A 20083-nucleotide genomic window follows, 5' to 3' on the forward strand; every position below is an offset into this window, starting at 1 on the left:
GAATTAAAGTAATAATGATTCCATTAATGTTAAATCAACACTCATTCTTCACAGCAATACACAATATTCCAATAAAGTGTGCTCACCTCTCCTCACAGAGAAGGGGTGTTACGTTGAAGCAATGAATAGCACACGTGACTTGTGAGGAGGGCTACATACTATCGCAGACTCCAAAGCCAAATGTTATGATGCTGCCAACATCACGGCCTATCTCCCAAATGAGTTCAATCGCTTTGAAGTTAGATATGGCCCTTGTGGGTAAGGGGATCGGGGGTATGGAGAGAAAGCAGGTACAGGGTTCTGAGTTGGATGATCAGCCACGATCATACTGAATGGCGGTGCAGGCTCAAAGGGCCAAATGGCCTACTCCTGCACCTATTTTCTATGTTTCTATGTTTATGCTCGGTTCGATGTCACTAACTCTGAGCCTCCGAGGAAGCCACCACTACAACCTGCAACGTGCTCATCTCTGAGGCTGAGGTACGCAGATGTTTCCAGAGTGGACAGTCGCAAGGCTGTGGGACCAGACGGCATCCCAGGGCGAGTACTCAGGATGTACGCAGCACAATTGGCAGGTGCGTTTACAGATATTTTTAATCTCTCCCTCTCCCAGTGTAGAGTGCCCTCCTGCTTCAAATTATCCACCGTTGTCCCTGCACCAAAAAAGACCAAGGTAACATGCCTGAACAACTGGTGTCCTGTCGTACTCATCTCAATAATAAGCAAATGCTTTGAGAGGCTGGTCAAGGATTACATCTGCAGCTTGCTGCCACCCACACTGGACCCCCTACAATTCAGCTACCAACACCACTGATCGACAGATGACGCAATAGCCACTGCTCTACACACCGTCCTTACACATCTGGAGAAAGAAGGATGCTGATGTGAGAATGCTGTTCTTGGATTGCATTCCAGCATTCAACACCATAGTTCCATCCAGGCTCAACAAGAAGCTCAGAGACCTCAGCCTTGTGCATCTGGATCCTGGACATCCTGTCAGATCGCCAGCAGGAGGTAAGAGTGGGCTCCCTCACCTCCACCCCTCTGACTCTCAATACAGGAGCCCCTCAGGGCTGTGTACTAAGTCCCCTTCTTTATTCCCTGTGTAGCCATGACTGTGTCACCACCCATAGTTCTAATCTGCTAACTAAATTTGCCAATGACACTACATTGATTGGCCTTATCGCAAACAATAACGAGGTGACCTACAGGGAAGAAGTCATCTCTCTGACACAGTGGTGTCAAGAAAAGAACCTCTCCCACAATGTTGCAAAAACAAAGGAGCTGGTTGTGGATTACAGAAGGAATGGAGACGAGCTAACCCCTATTGATATCAATGGATCTGGGGCTGAGAGGGTAAACAGCTTTAAGTCCCTAGGCATCCACATCACCGAGGACCTCACGTGGTCTGTACACATCAGCTGTGTGGTGAAAAAGGCACAACAGCACCTCTTTCACCTCAGACGGTTGAGAAAGTTTGGTATGGGCCCCCAGATCCTAAGAACTTTCTACTGGGCCACAATTGAGAGCATCCTGACTGGCTGCATCACTGCCTTAATCACAGGACTCTGCAGAGAGTGGTGTGGACAGCCCTATGCATCTGTAGTTGTGAACTTCTCATTATTCAGGACATTTACAAGGACAGATGCATAAAAAGGACTCATTGGATCATTGGGGCCCCGAGTCACCCCAGCCAGAATCTATTCTAGATGCTACCCTCCAGGAAACGGTACCACAGCATAAAAGCCAGGACCAACAGGCTGTGGACAACTTCTTCCAACTGATTAACTCACGCTGACTTGAGTGTACTCTAGGTTACATTGCTTGTTTTATTTATTATTAATTATTTTAAATTATTCTGACTGCACATTGCACGTTTAGGCAGAGACGTGGTGTAAAGATTTTTACTCCTCATGTATGTGAAGGATGTAAGAGATAAAGTCAATTCAATTCAATTCAATTCAATATAAGATGTTGGTGAGGCCTAATTTGAAGTATTGTGTGAAGTTTTGGTCACCTATCTACAGGAAAGATGGACATAGAAAATTTACAAGGATATTGTTGTGACTGGAGGACCTGAGTTATAAGGAAGAAATGAATGGGTTAGAATTTTATTCCTTGGAATGTAGAAAATTGAGGTGAGATTTGATCAGCAGCATACCAAATTATAGATAGGGTAAATGCAAGCAGGCTTTTTCCACTGAGGTTGGGAGGGATGACAATTAGAGGTCATGAGTTAAGGGTGAAAGGTGAAAACTTTAAGGTGAACATGATGGGAAACATCTTCACTCATAGGGTCATGAGAGTGTGAATGAGCTGCCAGCACAACTGGTGCAGCTTCTATAGATGTACCGTTTAGAGCATTCTGACTGGCTGCATCACTGTCTGGTATGGGAGGGGGTGCGAGGTTAGTACACAGGACTGAAAGAAGCTGCAGAGGGCTATAATTTTAGTCAGCTCCAGCTCGGGTACTAGCTTAAAAAGTATCCAGAACATCTTCAAGGAGCGGTGTCTTAGAAAGGCAGTGTTCATTATTAAGGACCTCCAGCACCCAGGGCATGCCCTTTTCTCACTGCTGCCATCAGATAGGAGGCACAGAAGCCTGAAGGCACACACTCAGTGATTCAGGAACAGCTTCTTCCCCCTCCGCCATCCGATTCCTAAATGGACATTACTTCATGAACACGATCTCACTTTTTTAATATATATTATTTCTGTTTTTTCACTATTTTTAATCTATTCAATATATGTATACTGTAATTGATTTACTTATTTATTTACTATTATATTTATTTTTTCTTCTTCGTCTTCTATATTATGTATTTCATTGAACTGCTGCTGCTAAATTAACAAATTTTATGACACATGCCGGTGATAATAAACCTGATTCTGATTCTGATTCTAATTGTGCGAGTTTGATTTCCATGTTTAAGAGAAGTTTGGATAGGTACAGGTAGGGGTATGGAGGGCTCTGGTCTGAGTGCCGGTCAATGGGAGTAAGTGGTTTACATGGTTTGGCATGGACTAGATGGGCTGAAGGGCCTGTTTCTGTGCTGTACTTTCTATGATTTTATGAGCAATAAATACCAATCTTACATATGAGGTGCAGACCTCAACATCAAAAAAGAAAGAAAATAACTTACTGACAAATTTGAAGTATCTGGATTTAGATTTGTAGCAGCAGCTTATTTAGTAGTAACTCTTAATGGTGAATAAGAAAAGCTATAGACTCAAGTCCTCTTTCTGGCGTCTGTACATTATCGAAAAATGATACATTCCTGATAATCAAAAGCCCCTCAAGCAGATACAAAAGATTTTGTACAACTTTTCTTGTGCTAAACATGAACAATATTTATCTGTTATTCACCATTGCTGGTCACTGATACTTTGCTGTATAGAGGAGCTTACATTTCCCAGGAGTTGTTTAATAGACCTTGGGGGGTGGGGGCAGACTATTCACAGGCTTTGCTTTCATTTAACATGATAAGTTAAGATAAGGTTTTGACATTACAGCACACCTTGCAATCATTTTACACTACAAAAACAATTTCCCCCACTAATACATCAGTTAATTTTTGGAATCACATATACATTTACTATCTGCTCTAATAAAACAATTCAGGTTGGATATAAGTGCCATGTCATTTATCTTTATGCATAAGAGGATAGGAAAGATTTGATATTTAACATGTAAACCTTATTCTGACAAGAAGATGTAATACATGATATGGACATTACATTACATTTACTTCACGTTATAGATGACAGTATTTTTAGGAAAAATAAATAACTTTGTAAGCGATAAAACAACATGAAATAGGCACATTTGTAAACTTGTAATGTTTTTATGCTTTTAATCCGATCCTTATACATATGCTCACAGAAACGGTGCTTCTGTTCAATGATTCAGTATTGAAGTCAAGATAGGATCCAGTTCAACGAACGTCATGGAGAAAGAAATGTGATGGATACAACAGAACTATTGTGTTTTGTGCTCTGACTTTCACAAAATGTCCAGAAGTACTGGAAACAGCCAAAAGCAAAGCATTTATTTAGGAAGAAATAATCAGTCAGGAAATGGACAGAACCACAAAGGATCCAATCATTTGACAATGGGTGTGACACAAATTTCTAACAGCACAAATTGATGAAGCACGTAACCAGTGTTTCCATTCATTAAAACATTATCTTAAGAGATCCTTCCTCCAATATTTGCTGCACATTGTCTTGACTACTGAAACATTATAAATTACCATCATCGACTGCCTCATTTCTCTTTGGTAAGGCAAAAAATTTGAATTGGTTTAACCGATGTCCCAGTTAGATGAATAAATTTATAGTCGCTGGGAAACTAAGAACTATGGATCACAACTTGACACAAAGTACTTGTTTTAATTTGTTCGCAATTGTTACATCCTCAATGGGCTTTATAAAGGGAGGCACAGAATGCTGAGGCAAGGAATGAATCTTTATAAAACATTAGTTTGGCCACAACTGGAGTATTGTGTTCAGTTTTGTTTGCTACATTTTAGAAACAAAGTATAAAGGTTTTGGAAAGTGAACAGGTGAAATATACAAAAATATACAGTATCCAGAGACATACATTTTGTATTTAGAATAGTTAATTTGGGATTGTTCATTTTTGGAACAGAAAAATTATGAGGAAATCTGAAAGGACTACTTAAAATAACAATAGAGGAGGTAAAGGGAAATTTTTCCTATTAGTAAAGTGCTTAAGTATAGGAGGTTATAAAGTGAAGGTGACAGGCCAAAGAACCAGTGACCTTGTGAGGCAAGTAGGTTGTTCTGCCGTGTGTAGTAGTGAAGGTGGATACATTTGTAGTGATCAAACAGCTGGAGAGGTCTCTGAGGGAAAGTGTTTGCAATTCTATTGAGACAGTGGTGGGATTAGTGTTCAGGTAACTATATTGCTCTTATATAGAACTGGGGCTGACTTGGTGAGCGGACTTCTATTCTTTTGTTGTAATTATACTTTGGCCCAGGGCACACTCTTACTGTTTACTAAGCTTTGTTTAAAGAATAAAAAACAATGCGTATAAGATTCCACAGAAGAGAGGAGAAAGGTGAAACTGACTTAATGTACTGTCAAGTGCTGTTTCATGGAATTTTAGAGTGCTTATGGACAGGTTACAAAGCGCAAGTACCCAATGGTGGGAATATTAAATGAGTCATTTGTGTTGAATTTCACTCTTAAAGATGATATTTATCCTTAGTTTTTGAATGTTGTTCACAATGAAACTGTTAACGTTTGTGCAGATGACTGTGAAGGCTGGAAATTCCAGTACAGTACTGAAGTGGGGGTACAGAACCCGCACCTGATGTTGCGTACAACTGGTGTATACTGATTGTACACTGAAGTAGCAACGAGCACCATGACCATTAGACCATAAGATATAGGAGCAGAACGAGGCAGTTTGGCCCATCAAGTCTGTTCCACCATTTCATCGTGGCTGATCCATTTCCCTCTCAACCCCAATCTCCTGCCTTCTCCCTGTATCCCTTCATGCCTGACCAATCTAGAATCTATCAACTTCTGCCCTAAATATACATAAATATACTTCCACAGCTGCCTGCGGCAATGAATTCCACAGATTTACCACTCCCTGGCTAAAGAAATTCCTCCTCATTTCCGTTCTAAAAGGATGTCCCTCTATTCTGAGGCTGTGTCCTCTGGTCTTAGACTCACACATCATAGGAAGCAACCTCTCCACATCCACTCTATCGAGGACTTCCAACATTTGATAGTTTTCAAAGAGGTCATTCCACAGTCCTCTGAATTCCAGTGAGTACAGGCCCAAACCCATCAAACACTCCTCATATTACAAGCCTCTCAATTCTGGAATCATTTTCATGAACTCCTTTTGAAAACTCTCCAATTTCAGCACATCTTTTCTTCGATAAGGGGCACAAAACCTCACAATACTCCAACTGAGGCCTCACCAGTGCTTTATAAAGCCTCAACATTACATCCTTGCTTTTATGATCTAGCCAATGACCAACAGCAATTACAGGAATTTTCAGCACCAACCAAATGTAACCTGGATTGAGCAGCCTGTTCCCTCATTCAAAAAATGATGACTGTTCTTAGCATTTTCCCCCAATAGCAAAATCTTTGATTTCCCAACATAAATCAAACTACCAGTCTCAAATTTGAATATAATCAACAACCCTTTTGGCAATGCATTTTTTTTTCTCCTCTTGGTCCTATCTTGCTAAGCTCTCATTCTATCCTTCCAAGACTGGATTCCCCAGCTCCAACAGCTGCCTTGAATTCCCCTTTCTGATTGTTCTAGGTATCAAAGGGATAATTTCTGGTACTTCTAAATTCCAACGGCCTCTGTCGCTCCTCACTGGATGAACACATCATCCTAGTAAATCAACTCAGCACTGCTGCCAAGTGAAGTACTGACACATAATTGTAGAGAATGGACAGGAAGGTTTGGTTTACTTTGGCATCACTGTCATCACAGACATTATGGGTTAAAGGACCTTTTCCTCTGTTGTACTGTTCTTTCTTCAGGTAATTGAAGCTAATAACAAGTTTGACCTGTCTGCATCTGTGCAACGACACGTACACATCGTGCAGCACCATCATTATGTGTCGTGTTGTCAACACCTCAGAATTGTCCTAATAAAAATCTCTGTCATCGACTGTCGTGGACAAACATTCACATGCCCAGCAGACATGTATATTGTACGTGTGAGCTGAGACGTTCTTCGATCTTAGCAATCTATTTGCCAGGAGACATCATTAGTGTTGATTATGATGCATCCTTCGAATGCTTGGCCTTTATATACTTTTCAATCAGCTGATTGGACAGCATTTCGGAACCTCAATTGTAACATGGGGAGGAAATTATACTGTATTGGTATCATCACTCCAAAATCAAAGGCACACACTGCAGCTTATTCACAGTGTCAGCTGTGACAGAAACAATGCACACGCCCTAACAATTTCTCTGCGATGTACAAAAAGGCCATTTGGCTTTTGGAGTGTATGCCAGTTCTCAAAACAAGCCATCGATCCCATTCACCCACTTATTATTTCTTCACTAAATATATTTAAGCTACAGTTAGATAGATTATTACCTGGTAGGGGAATTAACGGTTATGGGTAAAAGGCAGGTAGATGGAGCTGAGTTTACGGACAGATCAGCCATAAACTTATTGAATGGTGGGGCTGCTTCAATGGTCCAGATGGCCTACTCCTGCTCCTATTTCTTATGTTCTTATTACCCTGTAAACTGTACTCTTTAGATACCAATCGATTCTAACCCAGTATCTTCCTACGCAACTGAACCAGGGCTAATTTACAGAAGCTAATTGATTTCCCATCTAGATGCAAGAGGAAACTGGATCACCTAGAGAAATCCCACACAATCTCACAGAGAAGGTGCAAGTTCTGCACAAACAGCACCTGAAGTTAGGATCAAGCCCATGTAAGAATTTTTTAGATAAGCATGTGGATGATAGAAAAATGGAAGGCTGCCAAGTGAAGTATGTAGGAGAGAAAGGTTAGATCGATCTTGGAGTAGGTTAAAAGGTCAGAGCAATGTAGCAGGCCATAGGGCCTGCACTGTACTGAAATGTGCTGGGTATCAGATGTGGGATGTCCGGGAGACTTCCAGCCTCCCTGATGGCCACGTCTGCACCAGGTGCATCAAGCTGCAGCTCCTTAAAGACCGAGTTAGGGACCTGGAGCTGCAGCTCAGCTCCATGACCTCCGGCTTGCGGCTTGTTAGGGAAAGTGAGGAAGTGATCGATAGGAGTGTCAGGCGGGTAGTCACCCCGGGGCCACAGGAGACAGGTAAGTGGGTGACTGTCAGGAGAGGGAGAGTGTCAGGAAGTGGAGAGCACCCCTGTGGCTATCCCTCTTAACAATAAGTATTCTATTTTGAGTACTGCTGGGGAAGGTACAGTGGCCATTCCTCTGCACTGAGTCTGGTCCTGTGGCTCAGAAGGGTAGGGAACAGAAGAGAAGGGCAGCGGTAATAGGGGACTCTATAGTTAGCGGGACAGATAGGCGATTCTGTGCGTGCGAAAAAGAAACAAGGATGGCAGTTTGCCTCCCAGGTGCCAGGGTTCGTGATGTTTCTGAATGAATCCACAATATCCTTAAATGGGTGGATGAGCAGCCAGAGGTCGTGGTACATATTGGTACCAATGGCATAGGTAGAAAAAGGGAGGCAGTCCTGAAAGCAGAATACAGGGAGTTAGGAAGGAAGCTGAGAAGCAGGACCTCAAAGGTAGTAATCTCAGGATTACTGCCTGTGCCACACGACAGTGAGTACAGCAATAGAGTGAGGTGGAGGATAAATGTGTGGCTGAGGGATTGGAGCAGGGGGCAGGGATTCAAGTTCCTGGATCATTGGGACGTCTTATGGGGCAGATGTGACCTGTACAAAAAGGACGGGTTACGCTTGAATCCAAGGGGGACCAATATCCTGGTGGAAAGGTTTGCTAAGGCTATTAGGGAGGGTATAAACTAGATTTGCAGGGCGGGGTGGGAATCGAAGTGAAGAGGCAGAGGATGGGGAGGTTGGAGCACAAGTAGAGACAGCTTGGAGGGAGTTTGTAAGGAAGGATAGGCAGATGTTAGAGCAAAGATACACTCAGCCAGATGTTTTGAAATGCATCTATTTTAATGCAAGGAGTATCATAAACAATATGGATGAACTTAGAGTGTGGATCAATACGTGGAACTGTGACATAGACATAGACTTGGATGTCTCAGGAACAGAAGTGGCTGCTGAGTGTGTCAAGCTTTAGATATTGTCAAAAAGGACAGGGACGGAGGCAAAAGTGTTGGGGACTTGACATTGCTAACCAGGGGTAGTGTCATTGCTGCAGAAAGGGAGGATGTCATGGAGGGATTATCTAGTGAGTCAGTGTGGGTGGAAGTCAGGAAAGGGGTAATAACTCTACTGGGTATTTTTTATAGCACCCCAATAGTATCAGAGACATCGAGGAGCAGAGAGGGAGGCAGACTCTGGAACAATGCAATAATAATAAGGCTGTCGTGATGGGAGATTTTAACTTTCTTAATATTTACTGGCATCTCCTTAACTCGAGGGGTTTAGATGGGGTAGAGGTTGTTAGGTGTGCTCAGGAAGGTTTCCTGATGCAATATGTAGATAAGTTAAGCAGAGAAGAGGCTGTAGTTGATCTGGGATTGTGTCAGATGTCAGATCTCTTGGTGGGAGGTGGTGATCACAACTCTATCTCCTTTACCATAGCACTAGAGAGGGATACGAGCAGACAATTTGGGAAAACATTTAATTGGGGAAGGGAGAAATATGATGCTATTAGGCAGGAACTGGGGAACATAAATTGGAAGCAGATGTTCTCATGGAAACGCACAGCAGAAATGTGGCAAATGTTCAGAGAATTACTGTAAAGACTACCCAGTAGAGTTATTACCCCCTTCCTGCTCTAGAAAATCACAGGGTTTCCAGAAAGGAGCTTAAGAATGAAATTAGGAAAGCTAGAAGAGGCCATGAGAAGGCCTTGCTGAGCAGGTTTAAGGAAAATCCCAAGTTGTTCTACAAGTATGTAAAGAGCAAGAGGATGAGCCAGGTGAGAATAGGACCAATCAGGTGTGATAATGGAGATGTCTGCATGGAGTTGGAGGAGATAGCAGAGGTACTTAAATGAATACTTTGCTTCAGTATTCACCAAGGGAAAGGACCTTGGCAATTGTGGGGATGACTTACACTGGACTGAAATGCTTGAGCAGATAGACATTCAGAAAGAGGATGTGCTGGAGCTCTTAGAAAGCATTAAGTTAGATAAGTCACTGGGACCAGATGAGATATACCCCAGGCTACTGTGGGAAGTGAGGGAAGAGATTACAGAGCCTCTGGTGATGATCTTTGCATCATCAATAAGGACAGGAGATACACCAGAGGATCAGAGGGTTGCAAATGTTGTTCCCTTGTTCAAGAAAGGGAGTAGGAATAACCCAGAAAATTATAGACCAGTGAGTCTTATTTCAGTGGTGGGCAAATTGTTGGAGAAGATCCTGAGAGGCAGGATTTATGAGCACTTGGAGGGACATAATCTGATTAGGGATAGTTAGCGTGTCTTTTTCAAGGGCTGGTCGTGCCTGAATTCTCTGAGGATGTAACATTTCATTTTGATGAAGGTAGAGCAGTGGATTTCAGTAAAGCATTTAATAAAGTTCCCCATACAAGGCTCATTCAGAAAGTAAGAAGGCATGGAATCCAAGGAGACCTTGCTTTGTGGATCCAGAATTGTTTTGCCCACAGAAGGCAAAAGGGTGGTTGTAGATTATTCATATTCTGCAGGAAGATCGGTGACCAGTAGTATTCCACGGGGATCTTGTAAAAAATACAAGATTTTTATAAATGACCTGGATGAGGAAGTAGAGTGTGTGTTAGTAAGTTTGCTGATAACACAAAGGTTGGGGATGTTGTGGATAATCTGGAGGGTTGTTAGTTTACAGCGGGACATTGATAGGATGCAGAACTGGGCTGAGTAGTGGCAGATGGAGTGTGGGTGTGTGGAATGCACTGTCAGCAACGGTAGTGGAGGCGGATTCAATAGGGTCTTTTAAGAGACTCTTAGATACGTACACGGAGCTTAGAAAAATAGAGAGCTATGCGGTAGGGAAATTCTAGGCAGTTTTTAGAGTAGGTTACGTGGTCGGCACAACATTATGGGCAGAAAGGCCTGTAACGTGATGTAGGTGTTTATGTTCTATGTTCAATGTTCTAGATTTTATTTTCTATGTAAGTGTTAGGCTTACATGGTGTTGATGCCCCTGCAGTGTTGATAGGTACAGAATTCTGTCGACAAAACTCCCTAATCCTTTCTTCTATTTTCCATTGATTCACACATCTATCCACTCTTGCCTGCTGACATAATTTATGTCTACATTAACTACCCTAGCAGGGAAACTTACAACATCTCGCCAACAAAGAACAAAATTTCCTGCTATCTATTCAATCTTCTTCCATTTAAACTTGCCCTCTTGTTCTTGACTGATCAACAACTAGCACTCATTGACATCTCTTTAACTTTTGTCCATCAGTTAATTTCAAACTTCAACATTAGGTCAAAGTAACTTTTTCCTTCATCCAAAACAGAAAAACAAGAAGCAGAAATAAATTATTCAGAACGTTGATCTTGCTCAGATATTCAAAATGATTACAATTGATCTGACTGCATGCTCAATCAGTGGTAACCTTTCTCACATTAGATCCATTTAACTTTGCCTTAAAAATATTCAGAAAATGCTTCCATCACCATATGAGGGATAGAGTTCCAAAGACTCATCACCCTCCAGGAGAATATTTGTTTTCACCTGTCTGTTAAATGGTGACTCCTCATTGTACACTCAATGGCCATTTTGTTAAGTAAAGGTGTGTAACACGGTGTGGTCTTCTGCTGCTGTAGCCCATCCACTTCAACATTCAATGAGGTGTGCATTCACAGATGTTATTATGCACAGGACTATTATAGCATATGGTTATTTGAGTTACTGTCACATTCTTTCCTAATCTGAGGGAAGACATTTTGCCATAGAGGGAGTACAGAGAAGGTTCACCAGATTGATTCCTGGGATGGCAGGACTTTCATATGAAGAAAGACTGGATCGACTAGGCTTATACTCACTGGAATTTAGAAGATTGAGGGGGGATCTTATTGAAATGTATAAAATTCTAAAGGGATTGGACAGGCTAGATGCAAGAAGATTGTTTCCGATGTTGGGGAAGTCCAGAACGAGGGGTCACAGTTTAAGGAAGCCTTTTAGGACTGAGATGAGGAAAAATTTCTTCAAACAGAGAGTGGTGAATCTGTGGAATTCTCTGCCACAGGGAACAGTTGAGGCCGGTTCATTGGCTATATTTAAGAGGAAGTTAGATATGGCCTTTGTGGCTAGGGATCAGGGAGTATGGAGAGAAAGCAGGTACAGGGTTCTGAGTTGGATGATCAGCCATGATCATACTGAATGACTGTGCAGGCTCGAAGGGCCAAATGGCCTACTCCTGCACCTATTTTCTATGTTTCTATGTTTCCCATCAGCTTGAAGCAGTCTGGCCATTGTCCTCTGAGCTCATTCACTAACAAAGCATTTTTGCCCACAGAACTGCAGCACATAGCATATTTTTATTTTGTTTTTCCTACCATTCTCTATAAGCTCTAGAGACTGTTGTGTATGAAAATCCCAGGAGTTTGGTAGCTTTTGAGATATTCAAACCACACCATGTGGCACCAACAATCATTCCGTGGAAAACGTCACTTACATCATATTTCTTCCACATTCTGGTGTCTGGTCTGAACAACAAATGAACCCAACCAGGTGTGCGTGTATGGAGTTGCTGCCATATGATTAGCTGGCCATGTAAATGCATTAATGAGCAGGTGTACAGGTGTACCTAATAAAGAAGACACTGAGCATAGATTTCAATGCATATGGAACAAACCGTTTGCATCCACCCTGTAAAGATCTCTCAGGATCTTCTACATCTCAATCGAGTGCACTCTCACTCTTCTAAACTTCAGCAGATATAAGCTTAGAGTGTTTTAATATCATTCGTTCATGTGGTCTTTGCAGGCCAAGCCAACATTTAATTGTCCTTCTCTAATTGCCTTTGAGAAGGTGGTTGTGAACTGTTTACTTAAACAACTGCAGTCCTTGAGGTGTAGGCATACCCAAAAGACTACAAGACCATAACACCACAGGATATAGGAGCAGAATCAGGCGATTTGGCCCATCGAGTCAGCTCTAACATTTCATCATGGCTGACCCATTTTCCCTCTTAGCCCCAATCTCTTGCTTTCTCCCCATATCCCTTCATGCCCTGACTAAACAGGAATTTATCAATCTCTGCCTTAAATACACCCAATGACTTGGCCTCCACAGCAGCCTGTGGCAACCAATTCCACATATTCACCACTCTCTGGCTAAAGAAATTCCTTCTCATCTCCATTCCAGGTATAGTATAGGAGGGGTGTTCCAGATCTTCTCTCCATTCACAATGCAATCCAGGGCTTGGTCCAACCTATGCTGAGAAGACAACCTACCTACAGCAGGTGTCAGGCGAATAAACTTTCCTTGAACTGCAGCTGGTTTCCAGAGACCTCAGATGAGTACTGCAGGATAATTTCTTAGAACTATGTACATTGGCAAAGGCTGTCTCAGTGGCCATTAGTCTGAGGTAGTGCAACAATGTACGATTGATGAGGGAGAAGTGATGGTTCATTTCACATCTCTGGAGGTTTTTAGACGAATCCGACTATAAACTGGACTAGGATATAGAATGATTGATGATCAGATATTGGTGGAACGCAGCAGGCCAGGCAGCATCTATAGGAAGAAGTATAGTCAACGTTTTGAGCCAAGATCCTTTGTCAGGACTAACTGAAAGAAAAGACAGTAAGAGATTTGGACTAGGACATAGAATAATTGATGATCAGATATTGTCGGTTTTTACACAATTGTACAAAATCCAAATTTATCCTTCAGAAAAGACCAAACATAATGAAAGCAACCTAACAGCTAGAGCACTGAGCAAAAAGAAGTTAGTTTTCAAACTGACTGACTGACTTCACCAGAGCAGGCGATGTCAGGGTCAAAGGAAGAACTGGGGGAGGATTGACTCAGACCAGGCACTGCATTGTGTTGAAGCTACAGAGGCTGCGTCTGCAATGGGCAGTACAAATAGTTGATTGAGAGTGTCACAGTCTTGGACACACTCTCCCCTGCATGCTGGACTGTGCCCATAATGTAAACTGTGCCTCTATTGTGGCTTCTTCTCGCATTTCAGAAGCCTTTCTTTGTGAGTGGTGAGGAGCCAGTGGTGTGATTCTGAGTCTGCATTGTACCATGCACACCCAAAAATTCTAACAATCCCTTATGATGCTCTGCAATCTGCACCATTGAAGTGGACATTCTCCTAAGCATCTTCTGCAGGTTAGGAATTCTCATCAGCTTGTCTTTACATTGTGTTACCTGAAAAAAATTCTCATAAGGAATGTAACTGGAAAAAGTACGAATATGATGAGTGACAACCTTTGGGCAACAATGGAGCTTGTGATTGCAGTCGGAAGAGTTAATGATATCTCTTATTGTGTGGTTAACTGGGAAAGCAATTTATTCAAACATGTCTTGATGAAAAAGTAAGAATGATTTAATGTTTCTGTTCCATGTACTTGTTTAGAGAAAACTGTGGCTGAGCTAACAAAGATGCCTATGTGTCTGGAGTTGCCTGTTTAACAATATAAATGTCAATTTGCCATGAATAGTTCTATTGACAAAGCCATTTGGAAGTGAAGATATTATGTATGATTATTATTATTATTTTAAAATATGGTAGGAATTATGCAGCCTTGTGACCTTTAAATTTATAATCAGTTGCACTATAGGTGAGGGAAAGGCTATTTAACCTCTTGGGCCTCTGTTTTGGAACAACGGTTCAATTTCTTCATTTCTCTCATCATTGCTCAGTTTATACACAGCAAAGGGTTTTACATCTTGCACCATTTCAAAGGAGCATGGATTCAACTGTAAGTACTACTTAGATTTGTTGAGGCAGTATTCATTGTGATTTTACTTAAATATATTTTATGTAACATGGTTGTCGGTTACCTTTCCTCCTTTGTGCAAGGTTAGTTCTTGTTCTGAACCTACCTCCAGCCTTAAGCTCACAAGATCAGCTTGTTTCAGAAAAAAAAATCATTAAAATTACTGTGTGAGCTTACAACTGTTGTACTTTGCTTTGCTAAGTTTAAAGAATGTTGTCAGTGAGCTGATATTTAGAAAGTGTGTGTCGAGACCTTGGGATGTTCAAAAAGATTATAAACAACGAAATACAGTTGTCTTTGAAATACAGTCACTGATGTAGAGAGGAAAATAAATTTCTGCTGAACTCAACAAAATTACACATATGTAGATTGCAAAAATGTAATAGCAATCAGAAAATTGGGTTTATTTTAGCTGAGTGTTAAAAATTGTTCAGGGTCACAAGAACATGCTGTTATTTTTCAGTGCTAGGCACTAACTAAAATGTGGGTAGAATTGGCTCAGATTGGGAGGGTTAAAAAGAGCCTCAGAATATCTATTCCTGCATAAGGCAATACTTAATGTTATTGCAATGCTATTGGACCAACACTCAAATATCAGTACACACAGTGGTCACAAACTTCCAAGCTCCTGACTCAGAGAGGCAAGTGTGCAAGCAAATGTTGCTGGGTGTAATATACAGAGAAAAGGCCTGAAGTTACATTTACCAGCTCAGTGATCAGATGTTTCAGGTATCATCTCCTCTCCTGGGCTATGGGGAGTGAACTTCAGTTCAGTATGATCCAGCATGTTGGCAAGGGCAGCCTTTGGTTTTCACTGAGCCCTGAAGAGGGACATGTAAACTACAAACCAGAAAAAGAGTCTTGATCTCTGATAAGAATTAAGAAACACTGTGAGATGGTAAATACTGACTGGACTGCAAATGGCCTGACAATGAGATGGACTTTGGTCAGACCGCAGAGCGAACAGTGAGCAGCAAACTGAGGGACTTCTAAATCAGTGGCTTCTTTGGTGCTTCTACTGTTGTCGGTCGTCACATTTCCGAAGGCAGCCCACCCAAAAAAGAAGATTCATATTAAAGCACACTTTCAGAAGCCACATGTAAGTCCCAGGAATGTGGAAGTGAAGTGGGGTGAGATATCCAGAAAAGGGATTGAAATGAATTGTCAAAGAGGGCATTGGTGTGGCCAATGATGTAGGACCACAGGGGACAGGGAATGGAAGAGGAAATGGGCATTGGAGACTAGGAAGGGCTTGGAGTAGGCAATTGTAGTGGTTTATCAGGAATGAGGATTGGAGTGAAACATGGAGTCAGAGCGGGCTATAAATGGGGGAACGCATATTTGAGTGAACTGGAGTGAACTCTCCTTACCCATGATTAGACTGAAGGCAAACAGTCAATGATTCAGGATTAGCTTCTTCCCCTCTGCCACCAGATTTCTGAATGGACATCGAACCCATGAACAGTATCTCAAGACTTCTTTATTTCTATTTTTGCACTACTTATTTAACTATTTAATAAATAGATAAACATATATATGTACACACATACATTTTTGCTATTATTATGTACTGCATTGTACTGCTGCTGAAAAAACAACTAATTTCACCGCAGATGGAATACAGTGTCAGGAAGTGTATGGTCATGTACTTTGGCAGAAGAAATAAAAGGGTTGACTGTTTTCTAAATGGAGAGAAAATACAAAAAAAACAGGTGCAAAGGGTGTTTGTGCAGTATTCCCTGAAGTTAAATTTATAGGTGGAATCTGTGGTGAGGAAGGCAAATGTGATGTTAGCATTCATTTCAAGAAGGCTGGAATATAAAAGCAAGGATGTAATGTTGAGATTTTATAAAGCACTGGTGAGGCCTCACTCAAAGTACTGAGCAGTTTTGGGCCCCTTATTTTAAAAAGGACGTGTTAAAACTGGAGAGGGTTCAGAGGAGGTTCACAAAAATGATTTCAGATTTGAATGGCTTGTCATATAAAAAGCATTTGATGGCTCTGGGCCTGTATTCACTAGAATTCAGAAGAATGAGTGGTGACCTCCTTGAAACCTATCAAATGGTGAATGGCCTTGATAGAGTGGATGTGGAGGAGATGATTCCCACAGTGAGAGAGTCTAAGACTAGAGGACACAAACTCAGAATAGAGGGAAGTCCTTTTAGAATTGAGATGAGGAGGAATTTCTTTACCCAGAAAGTAATGAATCTATGGAATTTATTGTCACAGGCAGCTGTGGAGAGCAAGTCTGTATGTATATTTAAGGCAGGTTGATAGATTCTTGATTGGTCAGGGCATGAAGGGACATGGGAGGAAGGCAAGAGGGTGGGACTGAGGGGAAAAATGGATCAGCCATGATGAAATGGCAGAGCAGAATTGATGGGCCAAATGGCCTAATTCTTCTCCTATGTATTATAGTCTTATGGTCTTATAATCCAGTGATATTAAACCTGATATCTGATTCTGGTTCTGTTTCTGAATTTTGGGGTAAGAGATTAGATAGGATTAAGGGGTAGATTATAACAGTCTACTAGAAGGGAAAGTAAGAGTGTGGCAATGGAGTGAGCTTTGCTGAAGACTTTTAAAGAGTCAATAAATGAATGAGGGCTATCAGTTTCAGGTGTGGGTAATGAAAAGTGAGTTCAGGAAACAAAGGGAATAATTGGACCGGGTTGACAGGAATGCCATTGAAAGAAGCCATGGGGGTATGGAACTGTCAAGAAGGAGCTAAAACCAATTATGGGTTTGGGAAATTCCAACTTTCTCCATGGTGATGAACATAAAGTAGACATCATGGGGTTTGTTGGACGATGGTATGGGGGAATTGACTAGGTTTGGGGAGTGTGTTTACTGTGGTCAGTTAACAAAAGCATCTTTGGCAGAGTTAATTCAGTATTTTAGTTTTTCCTGGGCATTCTTGGAGAAATTTGGATGGGACTACTAGAATGTGTATATCATCCCTTAGATGCCTTATTTTTTTTCTTCTGTTAGTTTGAAATTTGAGGTACCGTACACACAAGCTACTTGACCCATGGAGTTCCTCTGGTAGATTTTTTTTCGTATGGAGGGATTGTTGCATCAGCAAGATTTGCTATATGAAAAGAAATTGAAAGGTGGGTTGGGGAAAGTCTCCACACATGTGATGCACCACACAGCTGAGTGTGACTATTTGGATTAAGATACTAAAGAAACTTCCCTGTTTGAATCACCACAAAAACTGAGGGCAGAGAAGAGAATGGAGTGTTAGAAGAGCACAAGAAGGTTTTTATTTCCTCAAGTCTAAATCTCTTTTGTCCAAAGCTGTTATTATTTCAGCCCTGCAATTCCATATTTTCAATTTCTGCAAAAGAAGCAAAGGAGAGAAGGGAGAGTAGTACAAGTACAATGAGGGTTCAGTGCCCGGTTTGACAGATGTGGGGGTTTATGCAACAGCCATTGCTAAACATGACTTAAATCATCCCTTTGTTGACTCTACTCCATTGTCCATTGTGCAGGTATCAATGTGTCTGATTGTGCCTGGCTGCTGTGTGTACGCATCCCATCGAGGCTGAGATTGACACAATGAACACATCATCGCATTGCACGCTGGTGCTTTTAGCCATGTGTCTCATCCAGGGTAAGTGCCCACCAACCACTATGCATCATCTTAAGGGATCATGGGATGGTACAGCTGAGAAGGTGTCCATTTGAGCCATAAAGCCTATGCTGTCTTCTTGAATGGCGCATTTGCTAAGCATTACATTTTCCATAGAGACCTATTTCTTGGATGCAATTGTAACTTAAAACTTAGTTTTGCTTCTCTGAATAAAAAAAAGTCAACTCATCAATCCTTCTGGTTCTTGGGCCAAATATCATAAATTTCTCCCCTCCTACTTCTGGCCAGCACTCAAACAGGCACAGTTTACACCCTTAGTTGCTCTCAAGATTATGTGATAGTGATAGAATACTTGGTGAAAATTGGAGCATCTCAAGTATGAATTAGATACACATGTGAAAATGTAAAGCAACTACAGGGTGATGAGGGAGCATGGGGAGTGGGCTGCAAGACAGACAAAGTTAGCGCAAGCTTGTTATATATGAAGGCTCCATGATAGTATGATTCCATTCTTTGACACAATATAGATTTCTATGAAACCTAGTCTTAACCTTCTCCACTCTTAGAAGAATAATGCTAGATTTCATTTTCTGGAAAAGCTTATTGGATTTCCTTCCTCTAAATCTTTTCAACTTCCCCTCCCCTGCCCTATCTCTTCTGACAGTTACAGAACTATGAGTGATGATTACACTCACAGTCTCTATGTGTGAATTCACACTGAGCTAATGTTCAGGGAGAGTTCATCCAAAATTCACAGCTTGGCCACATACAGAGTGCATGCACATTCCAATCCGCCTGGCAGTGCCTTGAACTGCAATTTGAATGGGGAAACAAGACAAGAGTGCGAGGCCCCTCTAATCCCAATAACCACCCAGGGAAGTCTCGCTGGAATTCTTCAGTGTGTCTGGAACATCAAATAAGTATCAGATCAGGCATTACTATGATGCTTCCTGTATACCGTTGCACGTGAACTAGACTCAAAAGAACAGGGCAGAATGTTGCTGTCAGAGGGTCAACATTCTGATTAAGACAATTTCTTAAAAGAGAATATTAGGGGATAAAACTGATTATATGATTTATTTTGTCCACCTTTAAAATTTTTCTTAATTGTATATGTGTATTTATAATTAACTATTAGATACATAGATAGATACTTTATTGATCCCAAGAGAATCCCAAAGTACCTGTTATGTTAATTAGTCATGCTCTTTTTAATTAAGTTTGTTCCACATTTCTTTCTTGCCTTACGTACATGTGAAGCTAAATCAAACCGATGTGGAGGTGTGTCAGCCAGAAGATTGGTTATTCACCTGAGATTAGATTTGTCCCTGAAGAACAGTTGTAATGTCATAGTGTGAACAGTATGGACACCAGCTGTTCCTTCATCTGTAACATACAGCAGGGAGAAGCAGGGACAATTTACATTTACATCACACCGTTCAAAACCACACTTTGCATGGATGCTAGCTGCTGATGAAATACCTTTTGCGGTAAAACAGCATAATGACATCACCATACAGGAATCAACTATAGAAAGGTTAGTGGCTGAAAGCATCAAATCAAATGCAATAGATCATTCCAAATTAGTCTTGGCTGTTTAGAAAACTCAGGACAGGAACTCATTAAAGAAAAGGATTCTGGAAGCCTTTACATCTATGAGAATATTGACAGTCACATTGGGACTTAAAATTGAATATTTCACATTGCAGAATGTGTAGAGTCAGGCTGAATCACTGTAGAGTGACAACAAGTCATAACAGACTTCCTGTGTTCGCTTTCCTAGGATCTCTCTGCCAGTGGTCCGTCTGGGTCGATAATTCCGTTTCTGCTTGGGAAGGCGAAACTGTGATACTGAACTGTTCTTTTCAATACCCTGACCCAGTCCGAGACCCATCCACTGTAACTGCCAGGTGGCTG

At 41.4% G+C, this 20083-nt stretch overlaps 1 protein-coding gene across 1 annotated transcript in view; it reads left to right on the forward strand.

Annotated features, from left to right (window-relative positions):
* The window catches only part of LOC132405308 (uncharacterized), a 116429-nt gene extending 98242 nt beyond the window's left edge, over positions 1–18187 (forward strand). Inside the window, exon 18 of the mRNA XM_059990013.1 lies at positions 18066–18187. Within this exon, the coding sequence (XP_059845996.1) occupies positions 18066–18122 (57 nt within the window). The 3' untranslated portion in view covers positions 18123–18187. The remainder of the gene's footprint in view (positions 1–18065) is intronic.
* Positions 18188–20083: the final 1896 nt, after the last annotated feature.

This window comes from Hypanus sabinus, chromosome 15, assembly GCF_030144855.1.
Source record: "Hypanus sabinus isolate sHypSab1 chromosome 15, sHypSab1.hap1, whole genome shotgun sequence".
Taxonomy (NCBI): domain Eukaryota; kingdom Metazoa; phylum Chordata; class Chondrichthyes; order Myliobatiformes; family Dasyatidae; genus Hypanus; species Hypanus sabinus.